Here is a 16,053-nt window from a genome sequence, read left to right as displayed (position 1 = left end):
ACAGACACTAAAGAAATTATGGCTGAATTTGTAAAATATTATACATCATTATATTCCATGCAAACAATCAACCTAGAGGCAAAAAATTGCTTCTGGGCGCAGTGCAACTTCCCAACCTTTCTGATGAGCAAAAATCACTCCTCAACTCACCTATACAGACACAGGAGGTACTTAAGGCCATACATAATAACAAATTGGGGAAAGCTGCAGGTCCTGATGGTCTGCCTGCAGAATATTTTAAATTATTGGGTGAGGAGGTTGCCCCAATTCTGTCTTCCCTATACTCTGCCTATTTAGTGGGCAATGAACAGATGGATAACAGATTCACTGAGGCCAATATTTGTCTTTTACTTAAACCAGATAGGGATCCCACTCAAACATCATCATATCGCCCAATTTCACTACTGAATGGGGATTATAAATTATTAACAAAAATCCTGGCAGATACATTAGCAAACGTTCTGCCTTCCATAGTTCATGCAGACCAAACTGGTTTCGTGAAAGGTAGATCCTCAGTAGTAAACATTAGAAAAACCCTTGCTAATATGGCACATTATTGGTATAATGCTCACTAACAAACCCCCTTTCTGTTACCAGATGCGCTGGATGCCAAAAAGGCATTTGATAGGATTGAGTGGGATCATTTACACACTTTGTTGGCACAATTTGGCATCACCGGGGACTTCTCTGATTTTCTTCAGAGATTGTTCTCCACCCCTAGAGCGCCTCCTATAGTCAATCGAGGGCTTTCCTCACCTTTTGTGCTGCAGAGGGATACGAGACAGGGTTGCCCTCTCTCCCCCCTACTTTTTGGCTTAGCCATAGAGCCTTTGGCATCCTATATTCGGCAACACTGTGTAGGATTTGATGTTCTTGGACACAAACAGCATCTGTTGTTGTATGCAGACGACTTGTTGTTGTTCGTAGGGGACCCTTGTACCAATTTACACCCGCTTTTGGAAGTCATTAACAACTTTTGCATGTTCTCGGGTTATAAGATCAACATTGATAAATCTGAGGTCTGGTTGCAGAACTCTTGTAACGTTACACTAACAGATACAGGTCTCAAAATCACTGAAGGCTGTTTTAAATACTTAGGCATACAAATTCATGTGAACCCCCACAAGTTATATTCCCTCAACCTCAGTGGAACCATTGCTAATATTAAACAGATTTTAACAAGTTAGATGAGGCTCCCCCTCACTCTTTCTGGCAGGATACACCTTTTTAAGATGGCCGCTCTTCCCAAACTCCTTTACCCCTTGCAGATGCTACCCCTTCTCCTAACTCAACAGGATGCCAGCTCCTTACAGGCTTCCATTGGGCATTTCATATGGCAACATAGGATAGGCAAAATTAATCTGTCAATGCCATTGGGCGGAGTGGGCTTCGCCTTCCAAACATTATATGGTATAACTGGGCCACCTTGTCTAGATTTGTGCTGGACTGGTTGGTGGGAAAAGACTATTACACTATCCCTGACTTGGAGACTAACCTTATTAAACCAATACATCTGGCTTTCTTGCCCCATGCAGACCTCAAATCATTAACCCCATACATCCAAAACCATATATTGTTCAAAGATCCTTTGAGGGCATGGGTCAAGATTTGTAGACTTTGGGGAGTGCAGCACTCAGCCAGTAAATACCTGTCAATTCAGGGCAACCTGCATTTCCTACACGGTTACACAACAAAGATATTTAAAACATGGCAGCAAAAACAACTCATTAAGCTTCACCAACTCCTCCACTCGTTAACTTTTGAAATAGTGCCTTTTAAGGAATTACAGAACCTTTACGGTCTTCCATCCACGCATAAGTTTGCATATTTTCAATGCAGACACTATATCTTTAAATTGTTATCAGAGGGATCGTTATCCAAAGAATCATCTAATCTAGACAAACTTTGCACTTTAGCAAAACAAGGATCATATAGACTGTCATACACATATGACCTTCTTCTTTGCCATTTTGAGAACTCCGCTTTGCGGGGGGATCTTGTCTAAGTGGTCACACTACAGTGATTCAGAGGTAGACTCAGCCCTAATTACTGCAAGCTTTGGGAAGGCACAATTTCCGCAAACCTGAGAGAGTTGCATATTAAATTTTTACACCAATCTTACATTACACCTGGCATGTGTGCTAAGTGGGTTCCGGGGGCTAAAAACCTTTGCAATAAATGTAGTTATGACTCTCCAGATTGGATTAATTTGTTATGGGAATGTCCTAAGGTACAAAGGTTTTGGCGCAAAATCTCATATTGGCTAACCAAATTAACTAAGCAAAGGGTGCCCCTCACGGCACACCATGTGATATTCTTAATACCGAAGGACAGGACATTCACATATGACATTTTTATAACCACAGTCCTTATGCTAGCTAAACAAATTATTTTTAAAAGAACGCGTTAGTGATGGTTCCCTTCCTTTTCCGCATTTACTCAGGAAAATACATACTCAGATGTTAATTGAACAGGCAGATACAAAGGGGAATCCTTAAAAAAGAATAAAAAGATTTCTCCACAAATGGGAGGTCTATTTGTTACGCCTGTCGGATGTGTTCAGGGACAGAGTCATCTTTCCATTTAGAAATAGCCTTTACGTCTTAAGTGAAAATCTTAAAGGCAATTGGGGCCTCTCTTCTGGTCAGGTCCATTAGTGCCCCACTATATATATAATTTAGGTACCACTTGACATTTCCACAGTTCCCATTGTGCCGGCTTGTGTGGGGGATCCGGAGGTGCTCAGGGTAAGTAATGTTAGTGTTTTAGTTATCGTGTTTCCTTTTGTTTTTGTGTATAAAATTCTGGAAAAATCAGATCTGACTACATGCATGTGAACCTTATTATTGTATTACTCTTCTTTTTAACTACAGTCTATATAAACCTGGTCTTGTGTTCATGACAAAGCATCTGTATTACTGTGACTGTACTTGTCATGCATGTTATGGATCTTCTATAAATAAAGTTTTAAAAAAAATATATATTGAAAATTATTAAACATACTGTAAAATATATAGATATATTCTATGGATTATTTAGAATATTTTACGGTATGTTTAATAATTTTAATATTTTGTATTAATTTTTAAAAATATTTTACATGTAATATTTCAATAATGTGTTTTAAGATTATAAAATGTTTATGTGCACTAACCCATTCTCGTTTAATTCATGAAACCTAATGCGCAAAATGCATATTTTACATTCCTATATATATAAATATTTGTTTAAGAATAAATAGAACATATTCTGCTATGTGCAATATGAATATTTTATGTCGGGTTTAGTGCTCTTGAATATACGTGGTTTGGTTGGCATGTGAGTATTAATGTTATTTATTTTATTTATTTTCGTTCTCCATTGACTTTTATAGGGGAAGAAGTTAACTGGGTCACAATATTTTTTTTTTGCGCTTGTTGGATTTATGCTCATGCGTAAACTATTTTACTTTCAACTTGTAATACAAGCACATGCAAAAAGCGTCAAATTAGCGGAGTTAATGTGCGAGCGGGAGCGCTAATTTGTGCTCCACTCATAATCTAGCCCAATATCAGCAAAGTTTTTTTCTTCCAAAAAACAAGAGCAAGATTGTGATTAACAAAGGTGTGTTTAAAAGTTGGCTTCAAGGTAATGAATTTACAGTTGCAGTCACGTAGGGGGTGAAACGCGTGTCAGCAGTGATGTACTCGAAGTGGGTTGCTCTGTCCCAGACCTAACTGAATGTTACAGCATTTTCCAGCTAACCAGCAGCTAAGGAGAAATTGGGTTTGTTGGCTACACACTTGCCAATTGCAGCAATGCCTCCCCTATGACGAACTCTTGGAGCCACAAGTTGGTAACACGGAGGATAACAAGAATTTTACATGGTAACTCTGTTTACTCCTTTTACTTTGGAAAGTCTTGGACTTTTTTGGCCTGTTTGCAGTAGCGTATGGACGCTACAGTGAATGCTTTAAAGGGAGATTATTAAGACAATCTATATAAACCTGCTTCACCAAAGAAACCAAAGTGTACCTGTATTGAACTGCTACACTTATGACAGCAAGCTCTGCCTTTAGAACGACGTCTATGTTATACGTCCTTATACTTTCCTTTGAGCTTTTGTGTTTTTGCTGGTTAATAATACTGTTTATAATGTGGTGTGGTAATTCCTAGACTTACTTTGGGGCTGTACATAGATCCTAATCAATGAGTTTATTTTCATGGCACCAAGTACTAATGAATATTACTGGTACCCTCTGAAAAAGGTGTTGTACATACCCCATAGTCTATATTACCTTTATTGACCATTAGGTCATCGCTGTATTATTTAATTTGTAATTTTTATCTGTTTGCAATTAATTATGTTTGTAATGCATTTAAATACTAATAGGAGTGAGTCTAATAACAAGCAGAGATCCTCATGGATCACTATGGTGGCCATTTTTCGCTTCATGTGCAAAGCCACCCTCTAGTGGAGGTGTTGCTGTGTTAAGAATATAATTGAATATTCATTTGTTTGCTCCTGTTTTTTACCTTTATTTTGTTTATGTCCACATAGTAAGCTTTGCTCTTTAGTACGACTAGAGGGTTCATTTGTCTACAAAATGTTTATGTAGATGCTCTGCCTATGACGTATTTGCATATTTGGAAAAGCACTGAAATATACCATTTCTATATGGTGGGTTCTCTGAATCATGTATTTGCTTAATATAAATGATGTGCTGAAATCCCTGTCTTTAGTGTAGTAACTTTTTTAGGGGCCTATCTATCAACCAATATGATTTTTCCTACTTTAATTCTGATTGGCTGATAGAATTCTATCAGCCAACCGGAATTGAAGGGACGCCATTTTGGATGACGTCACTTAAAGGACCTGTCATTGTTGAAGAAGACTACGGATGAAGAGGATGCTCCGCGTCGGATGTCTTGAAGATGGACCAGCTCCACGCCGGATGGATGAAGATAGAAGATGCTGCCTGGATGAAGACTTCTGACCATCTGGAGGACCTCTTCTGCCCAGCTTGGATGAAGACATCTACCCGTCTGGAGGACCACTTCGCCCAGCTTCATTGAGGACTTCTGCCCGGTTGGGTGAAGACATCTCAAGATAGGGTGATCTTAAAGGGGTTAGTGTTATGTTTTTTTAAGGGGGGATTGGGTGGGTTTTAGAGTAGGGTTGGTTGGGTGGGTGGTGTGTTTTAATGTTGGGGGGGTTGTAATTTTTTTTTACAGGTAAAAGAGCTGATTAATTTGGTGCAATGCCCCGCAAAAGGCCCTTTAAGGGCTATTTGAAATTTAGGGTAGGGCTTTTTTTTTTATTTTGGGGGGGCTTTTTTATTTTGTTAGGGGGATTAGATTAGGTGTAATTAGTTTAAAAATCTTGTAATTATTTTATTATTTTCTGTAATTTAGTGGGGGGGGTTTTTGTACTTTAGATAATTTTATTTAATTTTATTTAATTGTAGTTAATTTAGGGAATGTATTTAATTATAGTGTAGTGTTAGGTGTAATTGTAACTTAGGTTAGGTTTATTTTACAGGTATATTTGTATTTATTTTAACTAGGAAATAGTTAATAACTATTTAATAACTATTGTACCTAGTTAAAATAAATACAAACTTGCCTGTAAAATAAAAATAAACCCTAAGCTAGCTACAATGTAACTATTAGTTATACTGTAGCTATCTTAGGGTTTATTTTATAGGTAAGTATTTAGTTTTAAATAGGAATAATTTATTTAATTCTAGGAATATTTATTTAGATTTATTTAAATTATATTTAAGTTAGGGGGCGTTAGGGTTAGGGTTAGACTTAGGTTTAGGGGTTAATAAATTTAATATAGTGGCGGCGGTGTAGGGGGGACAGATTAAGGGTTAATAAATTTAATAAAGTGGCTGCGGTGTAGGGGGGCAGATTAGGGGTTAATAAGTATAATGTAGGTGGCGGTGGGTTCCGGGAGCGGCGGTTTAGGGGTTAAACAATTTATTTAGTTGCGGTGGGGTCTGGGGGCAGCGGTTTAGGGGTTAAACAGTTTATTTAGTTGCGGTGGGCTCCAGGAGCGGCGGTTTAGGGGTTAAACAATTTATTTAGTTGTGGTGGGCTCCGGGAGCAGCGGTTTAGGGGTTAAACAATTTATTTAGTTGTGGTAGGCTCTGGGAGCGGCGGTTTAGGGGTTAAACAATTTATTTAGTTGCGGTGGGTTCCAGGAGCAGTGGTATAGGGGGTAAACAGTATAGTATAGTGTGGGTGTTTAGTGACAGGGTACCAATAAAGCTGTAAAAAAGCCGAAGAGCAGAGAGATCGATGACTGTTAGTTAACAACAGTCCGCTGCTCATCGCACCGTACTTGGTGCGTGGCTTTTTGACAGCTTTTTTGATAATTTTGGAGAACGTATTCAGGTCCGCGACAGCGATGTTAGGCAATCTTAGGCGAGCGTATTGGTGCCGTCAAATGCAGGTAAGTTGACGGCTTGATAAATAGATGCCATGGAGCGTTTTCCTCTCTGACCCATAAATTCTCTTGTTGTGGATAGCATATGGAAATTTAGGAAATAATCATGCTGTGCTTGCCATAAAGTTAAAAAATACTTATTTGCATTTTGCTTTGAAGCTTTTGAAATATTTAGTTGCTTTTGGTCTGCTAAAAAAAACAACAAACCACTTTTATGTTGGTAAAGTTACAGAAAAAGTACTGAACATGATGTTGGATATATTCAGTGTAAAAGATTAAAAATGGTGTGAAATGTATCAGCTCAGCAGTGAAAATGTTAAAAGTGTAATTTTGGCTGTATTTTTATTTTATTAATCTAGGCCAATGTCATATTTATTAAAATGTGAATAGAGCATGCTCACAACTGTAAATATATATATATATATATATATATATATATATATATATATATTTTTTTTTTTTAAGTCAGGAAACAGACAAGATAGTGGGGGATATTTATCAAAGTCTCAACTATGCTGCATTCACCGGCACCAATACGCTCACCTAACATCGTGGCCACTTATCTCTATACGCTCTCCTTAGTTATGAAAAAAGCTGGCAAAAAGACGCGCACCAAGTATTGGGCAATGAGCATCGGACTGTTGTTAACTAGCAGTCATCGATCTTGCGTCTATTCGGCATTTCCAAACTTTATTTATAGCCTATCACTAAATGCCATCACTATACTAAAATGTTTAACCCCTATCCCGCCGCTCCCCGACCCTGCCGCAACCTAAATAAACATATTAACCCCTATCCCGCTGCTCCCCTACATCATAAATAAAGTTATTAACCCCTATCCTGCCGCTCCCCTACATCGCTGAAACCTTAATAAAGTTATTAACCTCTATCCCGCCACTCTCCGCAACCGCCACCACTAAATAAATGTATTAACCTCCCACATCACTACCACTAACTAAACCTAATAACCCCTAAACCGTCAGCCCCCCACATCCCTTGCATTCCTATTGGCTGAAAGATATCAATCAGCCATTTAGATTAGAGCAGCTCTCATCCTATTGGCTGTTCCAAAAGGCTTTTAGCAGCTCTAATCATTTTGGCTGATTGAAATCTTTCAGCCAATATGAATGCAAGGGACACCGTATGAAGAGGATGCTCTGCACCGGATATCTTCAAGATGGACCCGCTCCGCGCTGGATGGATGAAGATAGAAGATGCTATCTGGATGAAGACTTGCCACCTGGATGGATCCTTCAAGCGGGACTTCAATAACTGTAAGTGGATTGTCGGAGGTTAGTGTTAGGTTTATTTAAAGTTTTTTTGGGTAGGTTTTATTTTTAGATTAGGGTCTGGGCGGTAAAAGAGCAAAATGCCCTTTTAAGGGCAGTGCCCATACAAATGCACTTTTCAGGGCAATGGGGAGCTTAGGTTATTTTAGATAGGGTTTTTATTTGGGGGGGTTGGTTGGGTGGTGGGCTTTACTATTGGGGTGTTTGTATTTTTTTTACAGGTAAAAAAGCTGATTTCTTTGGGGCAATGCCCCACAAAAGGCCCTTTTATTAGATTAGGTGTAATTCTTTTTTATTTTTGATAATGTGTTTTTTTATTTTTCGTAATTTAGTGTTTGTTTGTTTTTTGTAACTTAGCATTTATTTATTTTTGTAATGTAATACTTTTTAATAAGGTTTAATAGTATATTTAAATAATTTGAGTAGGGTTAGGGTGTTTTAATATGTAATTTAGTTAATTTAATTGGTAGTTTAATGTAATTGTATGATAATAGTTAGGGTAGGTTAATTTATAGTAATACAATTAGTTTATTTTAATTCTACAGGTAAGTTTACATTTATTTTAAGATAGGGATGTTGTAATTTTAATTTAAAGTTAGCGGTTGTTAGGTTTAGGGATTAATAGCTTAATTTATTTTTTTGGCGATGTGGGGGGCTGACGGTTTAGGGGTTAATAGGTTTAGTTAGTGGTAGTGATGTGGGAGGCCAGAGGTTTAGGGGTTAATACATTTATTTAGTGGCGGCGGTGTGGAGGAGTGGCGGGATAGGGGTTAATAACATTATTTAGGTTGCGGCGATGTAGGGAAGCGACGGAATAGGGGTGAATAAGTTTATTTAGATTGCGATGATGTCGGGGGCTGCAGATTAGGGGTGTTTAGACTCGGGGTTTATGTTAGGGTGTTAGGTGTAAAATTGATTTCTATGGCATCCGGGGCCTCCAGGGTGGCGGATTGAAAACCAGGAACGCTGGGCCGGAATAGTGTCAAATAGAGCCGAATGTGTATTTGGAAAATCTGTAATGACGTAAGCATCAATCTGCGTCGGATTGAGATTGCGGCATCGTATGTTACATCACAAATTTCAACATTTGCCAGTCTGTAGGCTTTGATAACTAGGTCGGATCGATCTCGCAACAACTATGTTGCACAATTCCAGCGTATTTGCGGTTGTGGCTTTGAGAAATATCCCGCAGACTGTATAAAATGGCCACAAATGCTTTTCATGATGTAAAATGTCATATGAAAACCTGTGAAAAAATGGCAAAAATCTGAAATACTAGAATCAACTGTTAGGGAACTCAGTGTAAAGTATATGGTGAGTTAACACAGTGTGAAGAAACCTGTTGAATGTGTTTGTATAAAAAGGAAGCAATATTTGCAAATTCTTACTTAAATTACATATTATACAACTAATAAACAACTAGAAAAAAACTAAGCTTGAGTCAAGCATTTATCTGTTTACCTTATTGGAAGTTCTGGTGTTGAAGTATGAAGTGTTGTTTCACTCTGAAAAATAAAAAATGTATTAGATGATGCTATAACAAAAAACTGTTTTTTTCAAAGCAACTGGTTATCATTTAGGTTCAAATTACAAGTGGAGCACAAAAATATTAGCGCTTTTGAGCGCAAACACTGCTCAAGTTAAATCAAAAGCACTCTACTTATTGGGTTAAAATTATAAATTGAAAGTAAATCTGAATGCTAAATCTTTAACCTTATAAGACTTCTATAGGGTGAGCTACAAAATTCTGTTCTAGCTTTTGCTTGAGTGCTAACCTAAAAGTACACCACCCACATCGACAGCATCACTGTTTACCTGTTTTTTACTGTGGAGGGGGGCCCTATTTGAAGTGTACTTACACTGCACAAACAGTGCACTCACTGAAACTAAAATTAGTTCCATTGTAGATCCAATTTAAATATTGCCATGGGGACCTAAATGTATTTACACATACACTAACAAGCTCAGGTGATGTTGTCTTGGCAGAAAGACATACATGGCCGCAACCCTCCTCAGAACCTGCACTTCGCTGCTTTGAACATGTCGATCTTGTGTTGATGTGTCCAAAGCAAAGTGCAGGCTACTCCAACTAGCACGCCTCGCTAACTTCCCCTTAACTCCTATAACTACGTCAAGTCTAACCTACACTCCCCCTGCTCTGCCTCACTACTTCCCACTGACCGCCTACACCTACATCACGCCTAACCAACACACCCCCGGAATGCCCAGCTTAGCCCCTAATACCGCCTACACTGAGATCATGTGTAAAGAACACTCTCCTGTAAAGCCCATCTAACTGCCTAATGAAAAAAATAACTAACTATAATGAACTATAATATAAGTAATAAACCTTATTATAACTATATAGCTATGTTGTTAAAGTTATCATAAATGTTTAAATAAAGTGCCACAGAGATGCACTCCTGCTTGGCTTATCTGGGCTCCTGGAACTCAGTGCTGGACCGGAATTAAGCCCCACACAGCCCCACACTGCCACCCGACTGCCGGATAAGCGGCAAAACCTGCTTAGCCAACCGCTGGAGGACCAGAAAAACTTCCTTGTCCAGTGGTCAATGGCTCAATTCTGGTTCGGCACTGAGTTCCAGGAGCCCGGATAGGCCAAGGAGGTTTTCCAGTTCACCAGCATTTTAGCACATCTCTGTGGTAAAATATGCATTGTTATGTAAAATGTAGAATATTTAAAATATTGTAGATATCTTTAAAAGGGATTTAATAGTTGCTTGCTATTATTTCAAACATAAATATGTATTTGAAAAACATATGTTTATGTTTTAAATAATATTAAGCAAACATTAATTCCATTTTAAAATATCTACAATAATTTAAACAAATACACCTAGATTTAGAGTTTGGCATTAGCCGTCAAAAGCAGCGTTAAGGGGTCCTAATGCTGCTTTTTACCGCCCGCTGGTATTTAGAGTCAACCAGGAAAGGGTCTAACGCTTACTTCCCTACCGCGATTCCAGGCTACTGCAGATCCCCTTACGCCAATTGCGTATCCTATCGTTTCAATGGGATCTGCCTAACGCCGGTATTTGGAGTCTTGGAAGAAGTGAGCGGTAGACCCTCTACCGACAAGACTCGTACCGACAAAAAAAGTCAGTAGTTAAGAGCTTTATGGGCTAATGTGTGAATATAAAGCTCTTAACTACTGTGCTCTAAAGTACACTAACACCCATAAACTACCTATGTACCCCTAAACCGAGGCCCCCCCACATCGCCGCCACTATAATAATAAAAAAATGTAACCCCTAATCTGCCGACCGGACACCGCTGGTACCTACATTATACCTATAAACCCCTAATCTGCTGCCTCTAACATCGCCGACCCCTATATTATATTTATTAACCACTAATCTGCCCCCCCCAACGTCGCCGCTACCTAACTACACTTATTAGCCCCTAATCTGCCGACCGTTCCTCGCCGCCACTATAATAAATGTATTAACCCCTAAACCGCCGCAAACACTATAATAAATAGTATTAAACCCTAATCTGCCCTCCCTAACATCGCCGCCACCTACCTACAATTATTAACCCCTAATCTCCTGCCCGCACCATCGCCACTACTATAATAAAGTTATTAACCCCTAAACCTAACTCTAACCCTAACCCTAACACCCCCCTAACATAAATATAATTTAAATTAAACAAAATAATATTCCTAAAGTTAACTAAATTATTCCTATTTAAAACTAAATACTTACCTATCAAATAAACCCTAATATAGCTACAATATAACTAATAATTACAGTGTAGCTATTTTAGGATTTATATTTATTTTACAGGCAACTTTGTATTTATTTTAACTAGGTACAATAGCTATTAAACAGTTAATAACTATTTAATAGCTACCTAGTTAAAATAAGTACAAAATTACCTGTAAAATAAATCCTAACCTAAGTTACAAATACACCTAACACTACACTATCATTAAATAAATTAAATAAATTACCTACAATTAGATAAATTAAAATACAATAAAATAAACTATTCTATAATACAAAAAAAACAAACAAACACTAAATTACAAAAAATAAAAAAAAAAATACAAGAAGATTAAACTAATTACACCTAATTCTAAGCCCCCTAATAAAATAAAAAAGCCCCCAAAAATAAAAAATGCCCTACCCTATTCTAAACTACCAAAGTAATCTGCTCTTTTACCTGTAAATAAAAATACAATACCCCCCAACATTACAACCCACCACCAACATACCCCTACTCTAACCCACCCAAACCCCCCTTAAAAAAACTTCTAACCCCCTGAAAATCATCCTACCTTGAGTCGTCTTCACCCAGCTGAGCCGAATTCTTCATCCAAGGTGCGCAGAGGAGGTCCTTGATCCGGTACAAGTCTTTATCCAAGCGGCAAAGAAGAGGTCCTCCATACGGTAGAAGTGTTCATCCAGGCGGCGTCTTCAATCTTCATTTATCCGGAGTGGAGTCATCTTCAACGGAGCCGACGCTGAGCCATCCTCTTCAACCGACGACTTCCTGACGAATGAAGGTTCCTTTAAGGGACATCATCCAACATGGCGTCCCTTCAATTCCGATTGGCTAATGCAATCAGCCAATCAGATTGAAGTTCAATCCGATTGGCTGATCCAATCAGCCAATCGTATTGAACTCACATTCTATTGGCTGATCGGAACATGGAGGGCAGATTAGGGGTTAATACTATTTATTATAGTGTTTGCAAGGCGGGAGTTTAGGGGTTAATACATTTATTATAGTGGCGGCGAGGTACGGTCAGCAGATTAGTGGTTAATAAGTGTAGGTAAGGTAGCGGCGATGTTGGGGGGGCAGATTAGGGGTAAATACATATAATATAGGGGTCGGCGGTATTAGGGGCAGCAGATTAGGGGTTCATAGGGATAATGTAGGTTGCGGCGGTGTCTGGAGCGGCAGATTAGGGGTTAATAATACAATGCAGGTGTCAGCTATAGCGGGGGAGGAAGATTAGGGGTTAATAAGTGTAAGGTTAGGGGTGTTTAGACTCAGGGTTCATGTTAGGGTGTTAGGTGCAGGCTTAGAGAGTGTTTCCCCATAGGAAACAATGGGGCTGCGTTAGGAGCTGAACGCTGCTTTTTTGCAGGTGTTAGGTTTTTTTTTCAGCCCAAACTGCCCCATTGTTTCCTATGGGGATATCGTGCACGAGCACGTTTTTCCAGCTTACCGCTACCGTAAGCAACGCTGGTATTGAGGGTTGAAGTGGAGCTAAATTAGGCTCAACGTACCCTTTTTTTTTAGCCTAACGCAGCCCCTCAGACAACTCTAAATACCAGCGTTGTTTGAAGGGTGCGCTGGGAAAAAAAAAGCAGTGTTAGCTACGCGGGTCTTTACCGACAAAACTCTAAATCTAGGCGTTAGCATTGTAAAGCATTGTAAACATTGTAAACATTGACCCCTAATCTGCCATAACTTAAAAGAAACTGTAGAAGGTAAGATCCAAAACATAGGCCTAGATTTGGAGTTTGGCGCTGGTTTTAGGCTACCGCCGGTATTTGGAGTCAGTGATTAAAGGGTCTAACGCTCACTTTTCAGCCGCAACTTTTCCATACCGCAGATCCCCTTACGTCAATTGCGTATCCTATCTTTTCAATGGGATCTTCCTAACGCCGGTATTTAGAGTCGTTTCTGAAGTGAGCGTTAGAGCTCTAACGACAAAACTCCAGCCGCAGAAAAAAAGCAGGAGTTAAGAGCTTTCTGGGCTAACGCCGGTTCATAAAGCTCTTAACTACTGTGCTCTAAAGTACACTAACACCCATAAACTACCTATGTACCCCTAAACCGAGGTCCCCCCACATCGCCGCAACTCGATTAATTTTTTTTAACCCCTAATCTGCCGACCGCCACCTACGTTATACTTATGTACCCCTAATCTGCTGCCCCTAACACCGCCGACCCCTGTATTATATTTATTAACCCCTAACCTGCCCCCCTCAACGTCGCCGCCAGCTACTTACAATAATTAACCCCTAATCTGCCGACCGCAAAGCGCCGCCACCTACGTTATCCTTATGTACCCCTAATCTGCTGCCCCTAACACCGCCGACCCCTATATTATATTTATTAACCCCTAACCTGCCCCCCACAACGTCGCCGACACCTGCCTACACTTATTAACCCCTAATCTGCTGAGCGGACCTGAGCGCTACTATAATAAAGTTATTAACCCCTAATCCGCCTCACTAACCCTATCATAAATAGTATTAACCCCTAATCTGCCCTCCCTAACATCGCCGACACCTAACTTCAATTATTAACCCCTAATCTGACGACCGGAGCTCACCGCTATTCTAATAAATGTATTAACCCCTAAAGCTAAATCTAACCCTAACACTAACACCCCCCTAAGTTAAATATAATTTTAATCTAACGAAATTAATTAACTCTTATTAAATAAATTATTCCTATTTAAAGCTAAATACTTACCTGTAAAAAAAATCCTAATATAGCTACAATATAAATTATAATTACATTGTAGCTATTTTAGGATTAATATTTATTTTACAGGCAACTTGGTAATTATTTTAACTAGGTACAATAGCTATTAAATAGTTAAGAACTATTTAATAGTTACCTAGTTAAAATAATAACAAAATTACCTGTAAAATAAGTCCTAACCTAAGTTATAATTAAACCTAACACTACCCTATCAATAAATTAATTAAATAAAATACCTACAATTACCTACAATAAAACCTAACACTACACTATCAATAAATAAATTAAATACAATTTCTACAAATAACTACAATTACATAAACTAACTAAAGTACAAAAAATAAAAAAGAACTAAGTTACAAAAAATAAAAAAATATTTACAAACATAAGAAAAATATTACAACAATTTTAAACTAATTACACCTACTCCTCCTATCCGGCAAGAAGAGGACATCTGGACCGGCAAACATCTTCATCCAAGCGGCATCTTCGATCTTCTTCCATCCGGTGCGGAGCGGGTCCATGTTGAAGCAGCCGACGCGGATCCATCCTCTTCTTCCGGCGTCTCCCGACGAATGACGGTTCCTTTAAGGGACGTCATCCAAGATGGCATCCCTCGAATTCCGATTGGCTGATAGGATTCTATCAGCCAATCGGAATTAAACTAGGAATATTCTGATTGGCTGATGGAATCAGCCAATCAGAATCAAGTTCAATCCGATTGGCTGATCCAATCAGCCAATCAGATTGAGCTCGCATTCTATTGGCTGATCGGAACAGCCAATAGAATGCGAGCTCAATCTGATTGGCTGTTAGGGAGGGCAGATTAGGGGTTAATACTATTTATGATAGGGTTAGTGAGGCGGATTAGGGGTTAATAACTTTATTATAGTAGCGCTCAGGTCCGCTCGGCAGATTAGGGGTTAATAAGTGTAGGCAGGTGTCGGCGACGTTGAGGGGGACAGATTAGGGGTTAATAAATATAATATAGGGGTCGGCGGTGTTAGGGGCAGCAGATTAGGGGTACATAAGGATAACGTAGGTGGCGGCGCTTTGCGGTCGGCAGATTAGGGGTTAATTATTGTAAGTAGCTGGCGGCGACGTTGTGGGGGGCAGGTTAGGGGTTAATAAATATAATATAGGGGTCAGCGGTGTTAGGGGCAGCAGATTAGGGGTACATAGGGATAATGTAAGTTGCGGCGGTTTACGGAGCGGAAGATTAGGGGTTAATAATATAATGCAGGGGTCAGCGATAGCGGGGGCGGCAGATTAGGGGTTAATAAGTGTAAGGGTAGGGGTGTTTAGACTCGGGGTACATGTTAGAGTGTTAGGTGCAGACGTAGGAAGTGTTTCCCCATAGGAAACAATGGGGCTGCGTTAGGAGCTGAACGCTGCTTTTTTGCAGGTGTTAGGTTTTTTTTCAGCTCAAACAGCCCCATTGTTTCCTATGGGAGAATCGTGCACAAGCACGTTTTTGAGGCTGGCCGCGTCCGTAAGCAACTCTGGTATCGAGAGTTGCATTTGCGGTAAAAATGCTCTACCCTCCTTTTTTGGAGCCTAACGCAGCATTTTTTTGGGACTCTCGATACCAGAGTTAATTTTATGGTGCGGCCAGAAAAAAGCCTGCGTAGCGTTCACAGCCCATCTACCGCCAAACTCCAAATCTAGGCCATAGATATTCAACATTTAAATGATGCATTGTAATGTACAATGCATAATGTCTTTCTAATTAAAGACAGTATACTTAAAGGGACACCGAACCTAAATTTTTTCTTTCGTGATTCAGAAAGAGCATGACATTTTAAGCAACTTTCTAATTTACTCCTATTATCACATTTTCTTCATTCTCTTGGTATCTTT

At 39.2% G+C, this 16,053-nt stretch overlaps 1 protein-coding gene across 2 annotated transcripts in view; it reads right to left on the bottom strand.

Moving 5' to 3' along the window:
• LOC128663450 (uncharacterized) overlaps positions 1-16,053 on the bottom strand; it is a 130,565-nt gene that overhangs the window by 74,238 nt on the left and 40,274 nt on the right. For both annotated transcript variants that reach the window (XM_053717779.1, XM_053717780.1), the window contains exon 3: positions 9,184-9,227. In XM_053717779.1, the coding sequence (XP_053573754.1) occupies positions 9,184-9,227 (44 nt within the window). The remainder of the gene's footprint in view (positions 1-9,183; positions 9,228-16,053) is intronic.

This window comes from Bombina bombina, chromosome 6, assembly GCF_027579735.1.
Source record: "Bombina bombina isolate aBomBom1 chromosome 6, aBomBom1.pri, whole genome shotgun sequence".
NCBI classification, from domain to species: domain Eukaryota; kingdom Metazoa; phylum Chordata; class Amphibia; order Anura; family Bombinatoridae; genus Bombina; species Bombina bombina.
The sequence above is the reverse complement of the archived record's forward strand: the minus strand, read 5'-3'. Positions and strand labels throughout refer to the sequence as shown.